The 22,724-nt window shown below is 43.9% G+C and overlaps 1 protein-coding gene across 1 annotated transcript in view; it reads left to right on the forward strand.

The window, feature by feature from the left end:
- The window catches only part of AUH (AU RNA binding methylglutaconyl-CoA hydratase), a 711,935-nt gene that overhangs the window by 598,646 nt on the left and 90,565 nt on the right, over positions 1 to 22,724 (forward strand). Inside the window, exon 7 of the mRNA XM_069227411.1 lies at positions 10,119 to 10,306. Within this exon, the coding sequence (XP_069083512.1) occupies positions 10,119 to 10,306 (188 nt within the window). The remainder of the gene's footprint in view (positions 1 to 10,118; positions 10,307 to 22,724) is intronic.

The raw sequence follows: 22,724 nt of genomic DNA on the forward strand, positions 1-22,724 counted from the left end.
AAAAAAGGGGGACAAAACTGCTGGAAGGCAGCAGGGGGAGTCAAATGCGCAGCACACAGGGGGCACAACAGGTAGATAAAGAAAGGAGGGTGAGCAGAGCCACCTGCAACCAACTCACAGTGGATTTGGCAGAGACGGCAGGGAAGGGAGGCGACCATGAGGAGATAGACTTTTCAAGTTTGGTGTTTCTGGAATCCTATTTTAAAATTCTTACTTATGGTGAAGTTGGGTTTTAAATTTCAATTCTTGTGGTACCACTTTTAGAAAGTCGTCATTTTCTTACTTTAGCCATTTAGTGCCTGCTGCCTGTCTTCAATCGCTTGTCTGTGATGGGTGACAGGTGGCTTTGTGTATTCTCTTTAGACAGCCACACACAATGGCAGCTTAAGTGTGACTTGATGGGCCTCAGTGGGCCTTAAACTGGCTTGATGGGGGGGTGGAGTGAAGCACTGCCTCTCTTACACCTGAATAGGCTGTGTCCTGTCAAACACAAAGGGCTTCCTCCCCCCCCCCCCCTGTAGTGAGTCTGGAGCCAGTGCAGGAAGAGGATCTCTCCCCCTCTTCAAAGGCACCACTCAGTATAAGAACTGGACCTCAGACCCTTCCAAATCAGTACACTTCTGGACCTGTGGATACTCTGCCAGGATGAAGGACTGCTGTGCCGAAAGCACTGCCACTCTGCTAGACTGCTATTTTGCAGTATTCCTGCTCTGCTGTGCTGACCTGCTGCCTGCCGTCTTTCTTGCCTGGGAGTGCGAAGGACTGTACTTGCTTCTCTCCAACTCAGAACCAAAGTGTCTCCAGGGGCCAGCTGGGTCGCCTCCTGTTTCCTGAAGTCTTAGGGACACAAAAGACTTCTAACTCACCTGCTACAGCACCTAGACACTGCTAACTATAAGTCCTGCCCTACAAAGTGATGCCAATCCAGCATCACGACCCCTGCGCTTATTGGAACTGGCACATCAACCCTGTTGCGTGGATCGAAACCGGCACATTTACCCCCCTTGCATGGATCGGAGTCAACGCATCTTCTCTCCAGTGCAGATCGACCTCAGTGTATAGTCTTCAGAACTGCCACATCTCGGACGGGAGGCATCGCTGCTGCTGCATGGAGAAAATCAAAGCATCTTTGTTACTGCATGGGAAGGGTCGACGCATTGCCTCCACTATGAGAATAAACACTGACACATCCCTTCAGCCTGCTTCCCGCATCTTTGACATTGATGTATCCAGGATTAAGGTACTTTTGTTCAGCAGGTCCAGTGGGGCCCCTGTAGATGGCCCACGCTCCATCACGGTCACCCTGAAGTTAAGACTTTGTCCTGATCGGGCATGTCAAGATATCCCCTGGCTTCTGGTTTCTAAGTGCTATTTCACAGTTAATTTTTTTAAAATTTATATCTTAAGTTCTACTTATTGGATTTTTGTAATGTTGGTCTTGCTTTATTTATTAAATTAGGCTCTACTTTTCTGGTCATTTGTGGTATCTTTTTGTGCAGTATTTTCACTGTTTTACAGTTTGAAGTTTTGCACAAATACTTAACACATTGCCTGTTAAGTTAAGCCTGACTGTTCTGTACCTAGCTATCAGTGGGTGAGCACAGGTTAATTTAGGGTTTGTGTTTGACTTGCACTGAGTAGAATTGTGGTTCCTGCTTGGACAGGGTGCATAACTCTGCCAACCAGAAACCTAATTTCCAACAGTAAGCACATTTTTCAAGGGAAGCTGTGAGCCGTAAACAGGTGTTAAAGAAATATAAAAGGTGGGGGTTATTTATTTATTTTTTAAGTAGTGTTATGGATTTAACAGATTTGAATTACATACCACATCCAGTATTCTTCCCAATAGTAACAAATTCTCAGGAGAATACTTATATTCTTTTCAGTTAATGTCAATATTTAAGAGCCTTCATGCCAGGCACTTCAATAGTAGATTAGTTAATATAAGTGGATTTACTTAATAAAAGGCCAGCTAATTAGGTGATTTTGAACACAACAGCCAGGAAATTCCACCAACATAGAAGTGGGGCTACACTTTTTCATGAATAGTGGGGCACTGAACAACTTAATTGACAGCGCTCATCAATATACAAAACGCATACAAGGAAGAACTAAAGGAAATATAAAATTTCCTATCTCTCGCAATGGAAAGTTTCAGTTCTATTAAGTGCGCGGAGGTGAGGATTATGCTCATCTTTCTCCACTTTATTGCACACCGCAGCCTTAATAAACAAAACTACCTTTCCCAGAAACATTAAGGGAAAGAAGAAAAACCTCACAACTAGTTAACAAACAGTCAATGTATCATAGTCTGTTGTCACTGTTAATGCCCCCCTTTTCTTTGTGTGACATAAGCCTTTTAATGTAAGGGTTCCATCCATACTTGGCTTAATCGTGTTTGAAGGCATCATTCCTTGAAATTAGAAACAATCCTTTAACTCATGGCCATTTAACTTGAACATGTAATTTATCTTGAGACACAGACAATAATGCAAGGAAACATTACATTAAACAGTGTAATTATCCACAGAGTTCTTAATCCAAAATCAGAAAATATACTTTTACCCAACCAAACCTGAAACTTCACAATGTTGCAAAACGTACAGGGAGGATATAATCAGCATCGATATGGGAGGGAATAATCCTCACCTCCGTCTTATCAATTCCTGCCTCTTGCATGACACCCCTTGCACAACTGCTATAGGGGGGTAAGAAACCGCCTTGATTGGTTTACGCAAGGCAATCAGCACTTGACATTTTCCACCCGGCAAACCCCTTCGGTTAATGCCTCATAGGTTTTAAGACATCAAACTTCACACAACTTGGGGTCATCCATAAATGCTGGATAAGAAGCAATCTTAGAATTACATTTTGTTCTTCTTGAAATATGACAGGTACCCCCCTCTGGAGTAGTTACCCTACCTGTAATGTCCTGGGCTCGTAAATCTGGATCTGGTTTGTAAGACACCAAACACAACAACATGTCCAATTTACCTGATAATTCCTTCCTAGAAAGGTATTGAGTGTGTGGCCACGAAAGGAAGAAATTAAGAACCTTATTAACATCCCCCAGGGTGGAATACCTGGGCTCAGGAGGCACCGAAAAGCTTTCACCTTTCATCAGTTTTCCAAGGGATGTTCACCTACGTGGAAACCTTCTATTGGAAGGGGACCTTTGGAAATGGCCGAGCGGAAAGTATTTACTCATCTGTAATCCATACCATCGTTCACAAGTGAAGATAAAAAAAATCAAAATAGGAATGACTTATTCCAAGGAACCTGCGTCCCTCTTCCCACACAAATGTAACCATCTGCCTGAGCAGACGTGAATCTCTTATTTGTCTCATCTGCCCAAGCCGTGGACAAGAGTCTTTGTGCCATTTCTGAAAGTCCTCAGACCTTCCACCTAGTCCTGTAATCCTCCACGCCATGAGGGGTAACTTCCCATCCAAGACCAAGTCGTGAGGATTCCCTAAAGGATCCCACAAGAGATTACATCTCTAGGGTAGACTGTTTGGAAAATCTCAAGAGAATGCCATCATCACTTGAAACCATGCTTGTGATCTTCAAAACAGCGTGTTCACCACCAGATTCAACTTCTGTCGATGGACTTGCATTGCCATCCGTATGAGCATCACAAATGGGGGAAAAGCATATCCCACTTTCACACTCCAATCCTGCATTCATGCAGCCATCAACTCCGCTCCAGATCCGGTCTGCAGCTGAAGAAATGATTTTGTTGTCAGACTAGGTGAGAGGCAAAGAGTTCCTCTGAAAATGGTCACCGGAGCCTTTGAAACATACAGAACACCTCCAGAAGCAATTGCCATGTGCTGAGGTCATGAAGATGCCGGGATGTCCCTTTGCTAGTTCCGCTAGCATTTTGGATCGTAGACCCCCAGGAGGTTGATATATCTCACCACCCAATTGTTGTCGATTTTCAGCAGCACCGGACAACTCACCTTGTCCTGCATCTAGCAACGGGCCACAAACAAGCCCGCTAGGAACTCCAGGCAATTTATATACAGAGCCTGCTCTTCTGAAGACCACTTTTCTCTGAGGATACACCACCACAGATGGCGCCCCAGCCTGTTGTACTAGCGTCGGACTGAATAATGATCTCTGGACAGGAACCGAAGATGGCCCTCCCATTCCAGGCTTCCATGTCATTCAACCATCATTTCATTTCCTCCTTGGCCTCCTCTGACTGAGGTATCATTTCCAAATAAGTAAAGCCTTCCCAGAAAATGGTGTGGCTTCAAGCATTGCAATGCTCGGTAATGAAGAGGGCCTGGAAATATGGCCTGAATGGAAGATGCCAATGGGCCTAACAGTCGGGCCAGTTGCCTGAGAGACGCGTGCAACTTGGCCACGGTTTTCTGTAGTGCTTGATGAATCTTCAACATCTTTTTGGAGGGAGGACTCCGGGTGGACTCCTGAAGTTTGATCACAAAACCCCAAAAAGTTGTCCGCTGGTAAGGGACCAAGAGGGATTTTTTTTCGTTGATCACAAGTTTGGACATTCCAACACATCCACTGTCATCTGGAGATTGTTTCACAGTGTCTGAGGGCATTGGTCCATCAATAGAATGTTGTACAGATAGGCAATCAAACGAACACCCCTGCAGTGGAGGAACTCCACCACAGGCTTTAGAACTGTGGTGAAACAATGGGGGCGGACAACAGTCCAAAGGGAAGAGTTTGAAACTCGAAGACACAATTACCTCACAAAAACGCAGAAACGTGCGGTGAGGTGGAAAAATTTTGATTTTAGACTGGGTCCCCAGGAACTTGTTCAATTCCCTTAAATTGATGACAGGGCGCTGAGCCCCAGCTCTCTTCTTCACCAGCAAAATCTTGCTCACAAATCCACTCAGTTGGAGCACTGAAGGAGCAATTGTGCCTTTTCTCAAAAGATCTGACATCTCCTGATCTATGAGGGAAGATTGAGCTTGAGAAAATCAGAGGCTGTGGCCTGGAGCATTGGCCTGGGCCCCCAGGAACTATAAATGGAACCCCTGGACTGTCTTGACGACCTATGCATCAGACGTTACCTCCCACCAAATCTTGTGAAATAGAGCCAGATGCCCCCCCCCCACCTGTAGTTCAGAAGAAAACAGAGTCATTAACTTGAGTAGATCTTTGGGCTTGGTTGCGGCCACCTCCTCTGCCCCCCCCCCACTAGTGCATTGGAAACGACAGGAGGGATAGAAGCTGCAAAATTGCACAGGGTCTTGCCATTGCCCTTGGCGGGAAACTTGGCCTTTCTCAGAGGCATTGGTGACAAACTGCCGGACAAGCACCCCCTGCCATGTCAGGCTCCAACAAAAACTTTGGAGGAGAAAATCTTCCTGATAGAGGCCTGCACCTTATCGAGTGACTTGAAAGTGGCAATGAATTTGCCTAGTTCTTTATAAAGGGCTCAGAAAACAACCCCCCTTGCACACTGGAATCCGCCTCCAAAGTCGCCAAGTCTCCTAACTTTGAGTCCACTTTGATGGGAACACCCCCTCTCAAAGCATTATTTGCATTTCCCAAAAGAGTTATCGATTTCTGGGCCCACCCAGATAGGATCTCAGGAGAGATGGGGGTCCACGACTGTTTGGCCTCTTCCACCATATTCAAAATCTTTGTAAGCGGCCCTGTAACGTCTAATAGTTTGTCCTGGCATGACTGCCAGGAGTGGTCAATGCCCTTCTTTGGATCTCTAATGTACTTCCCTAAAAATGAAGCCATGCATTCATCGATCTCCAGGTTGAGGGTCACCTTGCCCTCCAAGAACAGATGGGGGCACTCTGGCCGTAGACGGGCTCGGATCTATTTCTCTAGTGGCTTCCTGAGTCGCCCTACCACATAGGTAGCAATCTTCTTACTAAAGGACCACATATAAGATTTAGGATGGAGCATATCATCCAGATTTAGCATGTTCACCACCAAACTATGAGGCGGGGTCCCAGAAAGTGAGCAATGTAGGTAAGCCTCATTCGAAGATGGGCACCATGGTTTAGAGGGGCCCAGGTCAGCATCCGAATCCCCCTGGGAATATTCATCCCCCAGAGGGTAATGAATGGGAAGGGCCGTTACTAAGTGTTCTAATCACGAGCACTTGATCCTTTGCACTTTTTCTGTCCTTCTTTTCTTGTCTGTTGATATAGTAGGAGGTTTTATTAATATTGAGTAAATTATGGAAGTAATTATGTATATATAATAATGGATGGACTTAATGTTTTCTGTATCTATGCTGCAATTTTTTCTAATATATTGTTATTATTGTATTAAATAGAGATGAAGGTAATTGTTTCCGGATGGATCAATGTTGTTTGGTAATGTTGTAAATTGGTGCCTGACTCAGTCACCACTGTCCTGACCACGATTTTCAACCTTATGTTTAGAATGGGCTCTTTTCCCAAAGCTTTGAAATGAGCATCCATTCTCCCCTTACTTAAAAAGGCAACATTTAACCCCTTAGATACTAATAATGGTCCTCTAGAAAGCACAGTACTTTGCTAAACAGAACACTTAAGCATTCTTTCTGTACCTTGCTTTCTCTTTTACTTGTGGCTCACACACACTAGTGAGGTAACAATATTTCTCCTCTTTCATCATGGACTGGTTCTTCTCTTTTCCTGATGGAATAAACACAGACGTGTCTTATACCTGCTGTGTGGTACTAGTTCAGTAAACAATGAAGTGGCAACTGCAGCATGAGAGCACAAGTAATGTCAATTGTCCCTCTTCCCTGTTGGGTCCAACAAATGATGGACTGTGCCTGCAGTTGCCCGAAAAGTGTGATGGCAGTGGTCCAAAGTCACTGATGAAGTCCTGTTCCTATTACTACAGTGAGATAAAATTCCACTTGATCTCACATACAAGGTAGTTGTCTGTTTACTGTCCACTGCTGTATACTTACTGACCTGGAAGTTTCTGAGTCTGAAATCTCCTTCTAGCGAGGGCAGACCAATAATCAGACGATTTACTTGTTCAGGTTGGTGCTAAGCCTCCTAGCTCTTTGGTACCCACAATTCTGGTCCTTACACTTGGGTGGAAGGCCTGAGTCAGTAAGCAGTATCAGGGAACAGCCATTATCCGTGTAGGGATAGTGGCTCTTCCCTGACACTCATACTAGTCATGGTAGAATGGCGGTCTTGCAGGATTATCCCATGTGCACTGGCCATTAGAGCATCTCCTGTTTTCTCAGACGCCAGTACTCAAATTCAACACTTTTACTCTGGAAAATGCCACTCAAGCACACTTTCTGACACAGGCATGGGCTTTTCAATAAGCTGAAAACGTCCCCATCAATTATCCTCACATCAAACACTTCACCATTACTTCATTCATGATTTCTTCGTGAAACAGAACCAATGTAAGCTTTCTCCAACACCTCAAAACACATGCCTTGCTTTTTGCTGTACTGGATATAGTACCTGCTCCGTGCTCGCATATTAACACACAACTGCAGTGAAGGTGGCTCTACATATAAACTTGCAATTTAAAACTTTTTTATTTTATTTTTTGTCCATGTGGGAAAAGATTCAAATGTGAGAAATTTTAAAAGGTTTCCATGGTGGTAATATGTCTTATAGAGGATTGCAAATACTCAAAAAGGAACAAGACGCAGGTGTTCATCTATTTGCCAAGGTATCAACTCCCTCGAATACCCACGTCCTGCTCCTGTGAACAGATGTTCTCACAAGTAACACCACACAATTTTGGTGTAATTATCATATTGACCCCTTGTATGCAAACATATGCTGCCTTGGGGAATCTCTTGCCTTATTTGATTCCAACCTGATCTCTGTTTAGAAATGGAGCAGACCATCTTACTCTCTTCTTTGGTGTACCCTGTTATTGTAAACAATTTAAACAGACCAACCGTTGATCTGAATCAAAATAGAGAATGTATAACAGAACTGAGGATAATTAAGCATATTATTTACTTCTAAGTTAATCTCAAGGGACTATCGTTCAGGCAAAATTGAGTTTTTGGGGCTAAATAATAGAGAAGACTAGAGACTCTTTTCCTAAACTTTTTAAACTGGTCTCCTCTACTTTGAAACCCACCCATGATGGTACCAACATTTTGCCGACCCTGTGTGATCCCTAAATGTTCCCTTCATTGAAAGAACTGAAATGTAAAAATAAAGTAAAACATACTCTAAGAAACCTGCATTCTTACTAAGTGTTGTCTCCATGGCTAGATTGAGAATGTCTTGGCTTCAAGCTTGCAGACCCTCCTGGTGATCCTGCACTGGCGTGGATGCTAAAAAATTGTGCAGCACGCCTCCCACCCCTCGTATGTAACTTTGTCAAATTTTCTCTCCAAGAATGCCTTGTACCCGTTTCTTGCTTCAACCAGGAGAAGTATAATAGTTCCTTTTCTCTTTATATCTCACCTATATGCAAACATTTTGTCAAACGTCAGATACATTCTCAAATTTATCAGCTTTTGAGGAAGATCCTAGAGAAAACGTTTGGCTACTAGTAACTTCATGAGTTTTCGGAGTACCATCTCTATCTGTCTCCCTTACAATCAGTTTTTTTGCAGGTTTTTGATGCAGGCATAGAACTGAGACGGTCCTCAGGCAGCTTTGGGATGATGCTGTCTGGCTGCCTTATGGGGGTGTTGTCTATTGGCAATGCTGAACTTCTGTGCGGCTTTAGATTTTGTGTACCACCCTGTGCTTTTAGATAGGTCGGTCATGTGGATGTCTAGAATAAGACTGTTTTGTGGTTTCAGTCTTTCCTTGAAGCTAGGACACACAGAGTTAATTTAAAGATGTTTACATCATGACAAGTACACCCCTTGTTACGCAGAGATAATAAGTTGCCAATCCAAAGATTCCAGTAGCCTTGCATATATTCTTAAGAATTATAAGGCGACAAACAGCCTACAGCTGTTACATTCTATTAGTGGCATCACACTACTACACTCACTCACTCACTCACTCTCTCTCTTTCTCTCTCTCTCTCTCTTGTGGTGTACCTCATGGCTCCTCCGCCCTTTTTAGGCCAAAACAGTTTTACGGAGCTCTTCGTGAGGTTAACAACTGTCGTTGGCATCTAAGTAACTTAAAAGCTGAGAAAGATAAACATCCCTGTGACGGTTATCACCTCAGTCCTTTTTGGACCGTATGTTCCTGCTGCAGAGAAGGTGGCAAACGTAGGTGTGGTCTTTGATGTTAGCTCATCTTTTAAAAAATCAGATTAGTGCTTCAGGAGTCAGCTGCTTCCAACAAACGAGTAAACCGAAAAGCAGTAAACCGAAACACATTCACTTCTCTTACTTACTTACTGCTCCAGTAAAGCCTGGAAGTGGACTCACCGATCATTCACACCACTTCGGTACTCGGAAAGCCAACCTTCCTACCACTCCGATGCATCGCCTAGAATGCAACCATCTGCTTGTGCTAGGACAAAGGGAAGGAACTCGCTCTGTGTGACAAGGAACTATCTGTACTAACTACCTCCAAGGGAGAGGATCCATTTTAAGATAAGTAACCTGGTATTTAGATGCCTTCTAAGTCAAGCTCCATCCTACCTCACACATCTTCTCAGTCAAGCTCCATCCTACCTCACACAATTTATTTCCCGCCATTCACATATGACAGGCTTCAGATAAAACTTTTGTTCAAAGGAGTTTAATAACTCCAATATGGTCTTACCTATAAGAACCCTCTTCCGTTGTTACTACATTTGTCTTTATGTCTGATGACTTTTTGAAGGGTTCTGAAAACACACTTGTTTTTAGGTGATTGAAAATGAAATGAGAATTATGCTGGGCTTTGGTGCATTTGTTGCCTTCCTAATTCAGTCTATTTGCTGATGTAGTAACAACTGTGTGACAATGGAGAGCATCAGAAGCGACACAGCTTGGCTATGTAGATTTGTATTCTGTTTGTCCACAAGTCAGAAAAATATTCCGTAAACAAAACATTCATTTTTCGTAAATTAAGATAAATGACTGTATTCGCGTCCCTTTCTACTTACCTCATGGCAAGGTTTACTTTGGAATATGGACACGTACAGTGTCTGTAAACATCCTTAAATACGTGTATGCTTTGTGGAACTTAATGCTGAATCATATGTAATAAATGCATTTGTTTTACTTTCTGCAGGTGGTACGCAGAGGCTGCCTCGTGCCATTGGCGTTGCTTTGGCAAAAGAACTCATCTTCTCTGCGCGTGTACTAGATGGGGAAGAGGCAAAGGCTATTGGACTGGTCAGCCATGTTGTGGAACAGAACGATGCTGGTGACGCTGCATTCAGAAAAGCTGTATCTTTAGCAAGGGAATTCATATCTCAGGTACTGAAGATCGGTTTATTTTTACTTCACAGATTTTAAATTATCTTGGAATACTTTTGGGTACTTATGAATAACAAATTCAATGAAATGTAATCTGTTTACCAAATGTGTTTGCAGTAGTTTGCACTTTTTGTAGCATAAAATATTGTCAGTGAGGTTTCATTATCTGTACTAATAGGCAGTAATCCGTTGGTCATTGAAGTAAATCTAGACTGTCAGTAAAGGGTTCTAAACATCAACTAATCATATTGGAGATATTTACTTTAGAGTGACAGGGTGCTCCTTTGCCACATTTTTATTATTTTTGCGGCATTGTGTATTCTTACCTCAGCTCTCACACAGGGATTGAATACATTTTTGTGTATGTCTGTGAATAAGTCTCATTCTACACACTAAAATGAAATTATGAGGCAGCCAGGAGCATATTTGTAGTCCTTGCTTATTTTGATCATGAGTAGTCGCTTGTTATGTCCAGTTTCATTGGCTGAAGGGTTTGCATTGTTTGGCTGTGTAGCCCTCTCAGAAAGGTTCTCATAGAACAAATACTTTGGCAGTACTGAATATATTTTAGTTCCACCTGCCGAAAGTGCCCTTTCGGAGTACACCGTTCCAAGCTGAGTGATTAAGAATTCCTGGATAAAAAACAATGTTGAATCGTTACTGTGAAAATCAATAGTACTTTGCAGGAGAAAGGCAACTGACACGATTTACTGAGTAGACTTGTCAGCGTGCTTTCTATCATAGGAAGGACAGTGGCAGTTAACAGGCATGCTAGTTAAAAGGTAGTTGTACCAAATTTATTTATGTATTTGTTTTAATAATCGTTGACATATAGAAATTCACATAACTTTTAGGATAATATAGAATATCATAACAGCCATAACCCTTTTAGATGGCACGAAATTCTATATGTAATGAATGTTCAGCTACAGGGTTTTACGATCCCACCTGCATGCATTAGTTAAGCTCCTCACCATATACAGAGACATATTGCAACTGTAAGATTGCCCTCAATACCTTCGGTGATTTAACATATGTAAACGGACATAGGTAATGATTAAACATAGGTGCGCAGGGTCACCCCCAAACTTTTTGCCTTCTTCCTCCTCTTTTTCTGACCTCATTTTTGCTGGCTTTAGGACTCTGCACACTTTACCACTGCTAATCAGTGCTAAAGTGCATATGCTCTCTCCTTAAAACATGGTGACAATAGCTTATACCCAATTGGCTTATTTAATTTACTTGTAGGTCCCTAGTCAAGTGCACTACATGTGCCCAGGGCCTGTAAATTAAATGCTACTAGCTGGCTGCAGCACTGGTTGTGACACGCACATAAGTAGCCCCCTAACCATGTCTCAGGCCTGCCTCTGCAGTCCCTCTGTGTGCAGTTTCACTGCCACTTCGACTTGGCATTTAAATGTACTTGCCAAGCCTTAAACTCCCCTTTTTCTAAATATAAGTCACCCCTAAGATAGGCCATAGGTAGCCTTTAGGGCAGGGTGCTATGTATGTAAAAGGCAAGACATGCACATGTGTGTTCTATATGCCCTGGTAGTGTAAAACCCCGAAATTCGTTTTTACACTGCTATAAGGCCTGCTCCTTTCATAGGATAGCATTAGGGCTACCCTCATATACTCATGGAGTGGTAGATCCTGATCTGAAAGGAGTAGCCAGGTCATATTTAGTATGGCCAGAATGGTGATACAAAATCCTGCTTAATGGTGAAGTTGGATTTTATATTACTATTTTAGAAATGCTATTTTTAGAAAATGAGCATTTCTCTAGACTTAAATCCTTCTGTGCCTTCCAATCCGCGTCTGACTAGGTTTAGTTGACAGCTCCCTTGTGCATTCACTCAGACAACCTCAAACACAGAATGCTCAGACACGCTTGCACACATCTGCATATTGAATAGGTCTTCCTGGGCTGGGAGGGTGGTGGGCCTGACACTTACGTGTCAAAGGACAGTAGCCTGTCCTCACACAAAGGACTGCCACACCCCCCTGCTGGACCTCTGGCAGACAGGATGGAACTGAAAGGGGACCTTGTGCACTTCTAAGCCACTCTTTAAAGTCTCCCCCACTTCAAAGGCACATTTGGGTATTTAAGCAGGGTGTCTGACTCTACCAACTTAGATACTTCTTGACAAGACACTCTTGTCTCAGACACTTCCTGGATAAGAGAACCAGAATCTGCAACCTGCCCAGAAGAACTGCCTGGCTGCCCAAATGACTCACCTGACTGCTTTCTGTGAAGGACTGCTGCCTTGCTGTTGCCCTGCTGCCTTGCTGCTCTCTGGCTGTGCTGAGAAGTGCTCTCCAAGGGCTTGGATAGAGCTTGCCTCCTGTTCCCTGAATTCTCAGGACCAAAAAGACTTCATCTCTACAAGAAGGACTCCTTGTGCAAGAAGGACTCCTTGTGCGGTGAAAATCGATGCACAGCCTGCATTACAGTGAAAAATTCACAGCAAACTGAACCGGAACAACACAGAACAAGAAGATTGATGCAGCGCCAGTGTAGCAACCGGAAATTTGACTCACGGCCCTCTGGATTGACGCACAGCTGAGCTGAAATGACGCAGCCTGACTTCCAGAGAGGAATCGACGCTGCGCCTGCCGTGCAGTAGAAATTTCCACGCAACGCCCCTGTGACTTAGTCCTGTCAGCGCCAGAAATAGACGCATCATCCCTGGGGCTTCCGAAAACCCCGCAACCCAAAGAGGATCCAAGACCGAGCACCGGAAATCCACGCAAATCCTTCCCTGCGTGAAAACCAAACAACGCATCACCGTATGCGGCCCGAGAAATCGACGCACACCCGTCTGCTTTCCACGCATCTCCTTCTCTGCGGTTCTTTGCGGAGATTTTGAACACAAGCCAGGTACTTTGTGTTTGCAAGAGACATTTATTGCTTTTAAGAGACTAAAGGCACTTATATCATTTTTACAGTGATATTTTCAACATATACTTATTGCATCTTAATCGTTTTGACGTGCATTTTACCAGATAAATAATATATATTATTCTAAACACTGTGTGTGTATTTTTATGGTGTCCTACTGTGTTATTGCATGATTATTGCACTAATACGTTACACATTGCCTTCTAAGTTAAGCCTGACTGCTCAGTGCCAAGCTACCAGAGGGTGGGCACAGGATAATTTGGATTGTGTGTGACTTACCCTGACTAGAGTGAGGGTCCTTGCTTGGACAGGGGGTAACCTGACTGCCAACCAAAGACCCCATTTGTAACACTAAACAATTACAGTTTCAGGAACAACACAGGGGAAAACCCAGGTACTATTCCTTATCATTAATATTTTATCGTTAGTCCTGGCGTCCTTGGTGTGGTTTCCTCTAAAGTTTTGCTTTTGCTCGATTTCCAGTTTTTCCTGACTTAGTTGTTTTGCTGTCCTTAGGACTGTGCTCATTTTCCCACTTCTAACCAGTGCTAATGTGCTTGTGATCTTGGCTCAAAGCACGATAAGGCTGGCGTATACCCAATTGGCATATTTAGTTTACTTATAAGTCCCTAATAAAAGTGCTGTACATGCCCAGGGCCTGTAAATTAAATGCTACTAGTTGGCCTCCAGCACTGATTGTGCCCCCCCACTTAAGCAGCCCTTTAACTCCTTGGGTGCTGTGGACGTAACGGTTGCGTCCTCAGCAGCACAGCTCGGGTGCCAAGAACGTAACCGTTACATCCCAGTGGACCTCCTACCCCCTCCCCTGGGCAGGGATGAAAGGGGAATCGCTTCCACTTCCACCCCGACCCCTGCATCCACCTCCATCCCTCGCCCCGGTGGCATGTGATGACGTCAGCGGGCGATCGCGTGCTGACCTCACCAGAGGCCGCCCCATCGCGCTGGAAGCTCAGCTTCCAACGCCAATCGAGGATGGGGGCGGGCAGAGAGGCATGAAAGGAAAGGAAAGGCCTTAACTTTCATGTCTTTCCGAGTATTTCTGCAGCCTGATCGTAAAGCAATTGGGCTGCAGAAATGCCCACTAGACACCAGGAACTTTTGTTTTTTTTAAATAAATAATGAAGGGGAGCAGCCCTGTTGGCAAGGGTCGCTCCCCTGGGGGGCAATTTTTAATTAGGGCTTTTTTGCCCCCCCGGGGGCAGATTGGCCTATTTTAATTAGGCCCATCTGCCCTCAGGGCAGCAGAAGCCACTAGGCACCAGGGATCATTTTTGTTTATTTTTGTAGACGTGGGGAGCGACCCCTTAGTCAAGGCTCTTTTCCCTGGGAGGGAGAATTGTTTTTAGGCCATTTCTGCCCCCCTTAGGGGAAGATCAGTCTATTTTAATTAAGCCAATCTGCCCCCAAGGGGGCAGAAACCACTAGACACCAGGGATTTTTTTTGTCACGTCAGTTTCAGGCAAGGGGAGCGACCCCCTTAGGCAAATTTATTTTAGACCATTTCTGCCCCCCTTGGGGGCAGATCGGCCTATTTTAATTGGGCCGATCTACCCGCAAGGGTGGCAGAAACCACTAGGCACCAGGCATGTTTTTATATTTTTTTATTTTTTACAGATGGGGAGCAACCCCTTAGGCAAGGGTCGCTCCTCTGGGAGGGGGGAATTTATTTTAGGCCATTTCTGTCCTCCTTGGAGGCAGATCAGCCTATTTCTCTTAGGCCGATCTGCCCTCAGGAGAGCAGAAACCACTTAAGCACCAGGGAATGGTGTGTGAATGTATGTCTTTTTTTTGGGGGGGGGCTGCCCCTCAGGCAAGGGTCGCTCTCCATGGGGGCACATTACTGTTGGCCATTTCTGCCTCCCTTGGGGGCAGATCGCCCAAGGGGGTCAGAGAGCCCAACAGAGACAAGGGAAGAGTTTTTTTCAAAAAAAGAGGGTGGGGGTATGGCCGTACCCTCCACCCCAAATAATTGGGGACAAAGTTGTTCTGCCTACTGGTGGGCAGATGGGGCAATTACCCCCGATCCACTCCCTAGGGTGCAGAAAGCCTACTAGATGCTAGGGAATAAAAAAAAATACAAAAAGTGGGGTGGTGGCTACCAACTAGAATGGGCATGGTTATGCACCCCCACCCCAACTGAAGGGGGCGACAGTCCTTGAGCTCTCCCCTGCACTCTAACAGATCTTATCCCAATGGCAAGCAAGAGATCATTTGATTATTTTGGGTTTTGGTTTTACATTTGGGTCATGAGAGCTTGTCTAACTCTCAAAATCGTCCCACTTGGAATGGTGAGGGCTGCACTTTTTGCACTTTGAGATGCTGCCATGTAGAAAAAGCTACAAGACCTGGACACATCTGAAAACTATACATCTGGGTGAGTCCAGGTTGGTGTGCTTCACATGCACCCCGCACCATTTTCTTACCCACAATGCCCTGCAAACCTCCAGCTTGAAATCACACATTTTTCCCACATTTTTGTGATGGAACCTTCCGGAATCTGCAGGAATCCACAAAATTCCTACCACCCAGCATTGTCGCATCTATACCAATAAAAATTCTGCCCCACTTGTCAGCCTAAATTTTTTTTTTTCCAGACTGCCCTTTTGAACCCACTTTGATTCCTCCTCAATTTCAATGTGTTTTTGGCTCTTTTCTGTCACAGGCACTTGTACCACCTACACAATTAAGGTATCATTTTTATCGAGATACGGAGGGGAACGTTGGGTGGTAGGAAATTTGTGCCAGTGCCGTGATCCCACACAGAAATGTTGGGAAAATCAATTTTTTTTACGAAAATTTGAGCTTTGCTGAGGATTCTGGGTAAGAAAACACTGGGGGATCCACGCAAGACACACCTCCCTGGACTTCCCTGGGTGTCTAGTTTTCAGAAATGTCTGGGTTTGGTAGGTTTCTGTAGATGGCTGCTGAGCCCAGGACCAAAAACGGAGGTCCCTCCCCCGCAAGAGTAGGTAGTTTTGGATTTGATAATTTTGATATGTCCACGTAGTGTTTTTGGGCATTTCCTGTCGCGGGCACTTCGCCTACCCACACCAGTGAGGTACCATTTTTATCGAGAGGTGTGGGGTAATGCTGGGTAGCAGGAAGTTTGTGGCTCCCCTCAGATTCCAGAATCTTGCAGCACCGAAATGTGAGGAAAAAGTTTTTTTTTTTTGCCAAATTTTGAGGTTTGCTAAGGATTCTGGGTAACAGAACCTAGTGGCAGCACCACGAGTTACCCCATCCTGGGTTCCCCTAGGTGTCTAGTTTTCAGAAATGTTCAGGTTTGCTAGGTTTTCCTAGGTGCCGAAAAAGCTAAAGGCCAAAATCCACAGCTAGGCACTTTGCAAAAAAAAAAAGTCAGTTTCATTGGGAAAACGTGATGTGTCCATGTTGTGTTTTGGGGCATTTTCTGTCACGGGCACTAGGCCTACCAACACAATTGTGGTACCATTTTTATCGGGAAAGCTGGGTGGAAGGGAATTTGTGGCTCCTCTCATATTCCAGAACTTTCTGTCTTCGAAATGTGAGGAAAAAGTATTGTTTTTGCCAAATTTTGAGATTTCCAAAGGATTCTGGGTAACAGAACCTGGTGAGAGCGTCAAATTTACCCCCTCCATGGTTCCCCTAGGTACCTAGTTTTCTTAAATGCGCAGGTTTGGTAGGTTTTCCTAGGTGCCAGCTGAGCTAGGGGCCAAAATCCACAGCTAGTTACTTTCCAAAAAACACCTCATATTTCAATGTAAAAATGTGATGTGTCCATGTTGCGTTTCCTGTCATGGGGCATTAGCTACTCTCACAAGTGAGGTACCATTTTTATCAGGAGACTTGGGGGAACACAGAATAACAGAACAAGTGTAATTGCCCCTTGTCTTTCTCTACAGTTTGTCCTTCCAAATTTAAGACAGTGTGTAAAAAAGACATCAATTTGGGAAATGCCCTGTATTTCACATGCTATCACCCTGTATACAATAAAAACCCATTGCAAGGTGCAGCTCCTTTATTGGGTGTGGGTACCTGGGGTTCTTGATGAATATTGCAGCCCTATATATCCACGCAACCAGAATAGTCCAGCAGACATAACGGTATATTGCTTTAAAAAAATCTGCCATAGCTGGAACAAGTTATAGAAGAAAACGTGGACAGAAATGTCTCTTTTTTCACCTCAATTTCAATATTTGTTCTATTTTAGCTGTTACTTTCTGTAGGAAAACCTTGAAGGATCTACACAAATCACCCCTTGTTGAATTCAGAATTTTGTCTACTTTTCAGAAATATTTAGCTGTCCAGGATACAGCATTGGTTTCACACACATTTCTGTCACTAGCTGGAAGGAGGCTGAAAGCACAAAAATAGTAAAAATGGGGTATGTCCCAGTAAAAGGCCAAAATTGTGTTGAAAAAGGTGGTTTTCTGACTCAGCTCTGCCTGTTCCTGAAAGCTGGGAAGATGGTGAGTTTAACACTGCAAACCCTTTGTAGATGCCATTTTCAAGGAAAAAACCACAAGCTTTCATCTGCAGACCTTTTTTCCCATTTTAGCTGTACTTTTGTCAAATTTCTTGATCTCCTTCAGGGTAACCTACAAAGTCTGGGTACCTCTAGAATCCCTAGGATGTTGGGAAAAAAAAGACGCAAATTTGGCGTGGGTAGCTCATGTGGACAAAAAGTTATGAGGGCCTAAGCGTGAACTTCCCCAAATTGCCAAAAAAAGCCTCAGCACCTGAGGGGAAAAGGCTTAGCAGCGAAGCGGTTAAGCATGTCTCGGACCTGCCATTGTAGAACCTGTGTGTGCAGTTTTAACCTTAACCTCCCGTGTCCAACTGGCAAAATAAAACTTTTGCCAGGCTCAAACCTTCTTTTTTAATACATATGTCACCCTTAAGATAGGCCTAAGACAGCCCAGAGGACAGGGTGCAATGTATTTAAAAGGTTGGACATGTACTATTAAGTTTTGCGTGTCCCTGTAGTGCATAACTCTTACATTTATTGTTCAATACTGCAAGGCCTATTTTTTCCATGGGATAGCATTGGAGTTGCCTTTTTATGTTTTATAAATGTAAGTGGGAAGAGAAAACTTGTTCATGTTTGGTGTCTGTGGACTACTTTTAGAAAGTTGTCATTTTCGTGCCTTAGTCATTTGGTGCCTGCAGTCAGTCCCTGGTCCCATGACTGGTTGTAGTTGCCACTTGGGCTTGGTGTAGACAGCCACACACAATGAGAACTTAGGTGTGACTGGATGGGCCATAACTGGAAGATGGGAGGGAGTTGCTGGGACGAGCCTCCCTTAAGCCTGAATGTCTCCACAGAAAGGGCTGCATACCCCATGTAGTTAGTCTGGAGCCAGGACAGGGAAAAACAGGGCATCTGTGCACTTCAAAGGCATGCCTGCAGAAACTTCTCCCCTCTTCAAAGGCACAATTGTGTATAAAAGAACAACCTCCGACACCACCACTTCAGTACACTTCTGTACCTCTGGATACTCTGCCAGCAAGACGGACTGCGATGCTGCTGGATTCCTGGTTTGTTGTGCTGACCTGCTGCCTTCGATCCTCTTGCCTGGAAGAGAAAGGACTGGACCTGCATCTCTTGAACCCAGAACCCAAGGTGATTCCAGAATCTAGTAGGCGGACCTCCTGATCTGAAGCCTCAGAGACATGAGGCTCCCAACATCCTTTAATTTGCATCTGGACTCTGCCATCTGTGAGTCTACACCTGCCAAGTGGTGTCACCCCAGCCCTGGACTCTTTGAAGTGGGCTTAAGGTGCTTTGCCAGCCTCTGTGGATCCAGAGGAAATGGCGCATCGCTGCTGCGTGGCGAAGCCCCGAGCAGAACTAACGCATATTTGCTGCTGCATGGATTAGACCCACCGCAACGACTTGCATCACTGCTGCAGTCCACATTGCCTTTGGAACAGCCACTGCGCAATGCATCCTCAGCGCAGGCCCTCACACCTCTCATTGACTCCAGCTTTGAAAAAGCCTGGACTCCACATAGCAACCTCGCAACTCCTCAGAACCAACGCATCACTACGACTGCACAATCCATCCCTGACTCCGGACTTCACAACACAAGCCCCGTTAACGAGATCCTCGATGTCGATGCAACAGGAAGTCACAACGTAACCTCTCAGCATCTTGGAACTGACGCATCGCTTCAGCAGTGTGACACATCTACAAAACAATTCAACGCAGTGCCCCACAAACTCTGTGCAGCGTGCCTAACTCAGTCCCAGTTGCAGGCTCATGCTCCATCATGGTTGACATGAACTTATGACTTTTTCCCAGTCAGGAGCGACCAAGTACCCACAGTTGGCACTGTATGCCTTTTTTACGCTATTTTCTCCACAAAAAAAATACAATTCAATATCTCCAATTGTACTGATTAGATTTTTGTTGTTTGGCCTTGCTTTATTACATTTAGCTCTGTTGTTCTAACCTGCTGTGGAATAATTTTTGCGTGAGGTTTTCACTGTTTTACAGTTTGAAATGTTGCACAAATATCTACAAGTTGCCTCCAAACTAATGCTGACTTTTCTGTGTCAGGCTTCCAGGCGTGAGCACAAGTTAGTTTGGGGTTTGGTTAACCCTTGCCCTGACAAGGAATGTGTGTTCTGCTTGACTAGGGCTTTCCCCCTTATCAACCAGTAACCCATTTTCTCACACTTAAAATTAGAGAAAGCTACAGGCTCGGATTCTATTCTGGCTGAATTCTATAAAATATTTATTGATATTCTCTCTCCCCATTTGGCTCCCTTCTTCTAGAGTATGGAACAAGATCATACTGCTCTTCCCTCTTACAGTGAGTCATATATTGCCATTTTTGTTTTGAAAAAATGGTAAGGCTTCACAGCTTTGTTAGTTCTATCCACCCATATCTCTTATCAATTGCGATTCTAAAATTCACTCCAAAATTCTTTCTAACCATTTACTGCCATGTTTCACCGACTGGGTAGATGGGATGCAACACAATCTAGCACCCCATTGGGGCACAACCAGCCATACAAATTTGGCAATTGCCATTTTCATTGTTGCTGACAACTTAAATATCCCTGCCTGAACGATCCTTCTAGAAACAGGGAAGGCATTCAATAGGGTTTCCTGGCAGTATATTTGGGAAACATTAACTCTAACGTGAAGTGGTCCCCAATACTTTGCTCAGATCCAAACATTTTATATAGGTCTGTCTGCTAGGATTGAAGGTATGGTCAGAATTTCTGAGGCTATACAAATTAACAGAGGAACATGTCAGGGGTGCCAACTTTCTCCACAATTATTTGGTTGTATTTGAAGCCCTTGCTGCACTGTTTCAAAAGTGCTGTATCACCCTTGTCACTTAAAGTGGATTTTGTTACAGCCAATGTAGCTATTTATGCAAATGCCATTGCAATTTTTTCACCTAATCCCAGTCTAGCAATCGCTATTATTGAGAGAGAAGCCTTTTGAGTTGAACTGGTTTCTGGATATCTGAAGAATTATAGAGATATTCAATCATTTATAACTGTCCATATCCACAAGATGGCATTAGATCTGTATCATCAGTATCATAATTGGGAGTACGAATAGCACCCCAGACTGAGACAACTGTAGCACCGAATTATGATCCTCTGGTTAACAAAACTAAAGCCATCCTGAAAGAAAAATGGAGTACCCCTTGATCTCACTAGCAGGTGTAATCTTATTACAATTATTATATTACCCTGTTTTTGCACCTTTTTAGAGCAATACCTTTATGTGTGCCAGTGATGTTTTTTAGTAAACTAGATGCAATTTGGAACCAATTTATATGGGGGGTATAAATGGGGTATAAATGTCCATGTGGGGTCATTTGCTTACTGAAACTGCTACTCAATAGAGGTGGATGTGCTTTACCTAATTTTAGAACATTACTGCCTTGTTGCCTTTGCAGGCCATTAGTCCAAGGTTTTGTCTAGTTCACAGCCTTAGGACCTTCTGCTACTGTAGTTGAATATTGTTGTGGGTACTTAGTACTTTAATCCATGTATTTTAAGCATTTCTACCCTCTAGTTTCACAAGTGTAGGTAATACTCTTCTACTGTCTATGCACAGTACCCTGGCCTGCGTGTGTCCGGAGGGGGGCCCCTCCATGTACTGTGACGGGGGGCCACATCAAGTTTTATTATGCCACTGAGAGCTGTGCTACCATTTACACCATTAATACTTGCACTCAGATACATGGAATAACAGCGCAAGGGGCTATATGTTATATCAAAGCGGACCTATTACATGAGTGAGACCATGTCTTGTAGTATACACCACCTCCAGAAACTAAAAAACGGTCTGTTTAGGACTATCAATCCACAAAAATTGGTATGCTATCACAACCACTTTATATCAACAAACAAATACATGGTCAGTAGACTCATGTTAGCAAAGAGAGTGTGCCGCTACAGGTCACAAGACAGGTTCTGAGCCTCGAATTCACCATTGACAGGCCTAGGCCTCAATGTGCTCACTAATTAGTGTGGCCAACAAAAAGTGATGATACCACTCACGTGCAGTCGAGTCACTCAGGGTTGGGCAGAGCTCTCTGGGCTGGTACCCTTTTAGCATTCAGGGGACATTTGATTCAACAAATACAGTCTGCATTACATTACTATCATAACTCTTTATTTTCTGTCTTTTTAGGTTTTATGTTTTAGACACTTGTGTTTCTCCTTAATTCTTAGCTAAACTTTCAGTGAAGCTTTTTTTCCAGTTTATAGTGAATATTTTTAATACTTCAAATCTACTCCAGTGCAAAATGGTTAAAATGTAGCAAGATAAAAAACAAAATTGGATGGGGGTGCGATAGAATGCTTAGTCAGGAAGGCTATTGCAATGAGGGTGACTTTAAGTTGGCATCTTGGAGAGCACAGTTAGTAATAGTCAGCAAATGGCATCACAGTCCATATATCACCATACAGCTTGGTCAGTGTCCAGGAGTGTTTTTTTTTTTTTTTTTTAAATATACAAGCCATGATTAGGCATTGACTAAGGGATAAAGAAGGGTTTCTTCCTGGAAAGTCTCCCTTCCCTCAGAGGTCATCAATAGCCCAAGGCAATAATGAACATGAATAGGACCAAGCAATGAAAAGCTCTTCCCTCCTACAATGAGACTTATATCTCCATTTTTGTTTAAAAAATAATTATTTCTAACCAATTACTGCCATGTTTCACAGACTGAGTAGATGGGATGCAACACCCAGCACAAATGGAAATCAGCACGCATGGGCATCAGCGTCCCAAAGCAATTAACGAGCATCAGTGGCATTAGCCAGTAATGAAAATCCATGGCACGAGCTAGTAATAGAGGCCAGTTTCCAGGTAACAGTGAACATCAGTGCTCTCACTCATTAATGAGCTTCAGTGACCCTTAGCAGTAATGAGTGTCAATGTATATTAGCAGTATGTAACCCACTAGAAGCTCGAGAAGAAAGAGGGATCGACCACCAGAATAGGTTTTCCAAACTTTTTTTCAGACAGTTTACAGCACTCCT

This window comes from Pleurodeles waltl, chromosome 1_1, assembly GCF_031143425.1.
Source record: "Pleurodeles waltl isolate 20211129_DDA chromosome 1_1, aPleWal1.hap1.20221129, whole genome shotgun sequence".
Classification (NCBI taxonomy): Eukaryota; Metazoa; Chordata; class Amphibia; order Caudata; family Salamandridae; genus Pleurodeles; species Pleurodeles waltl.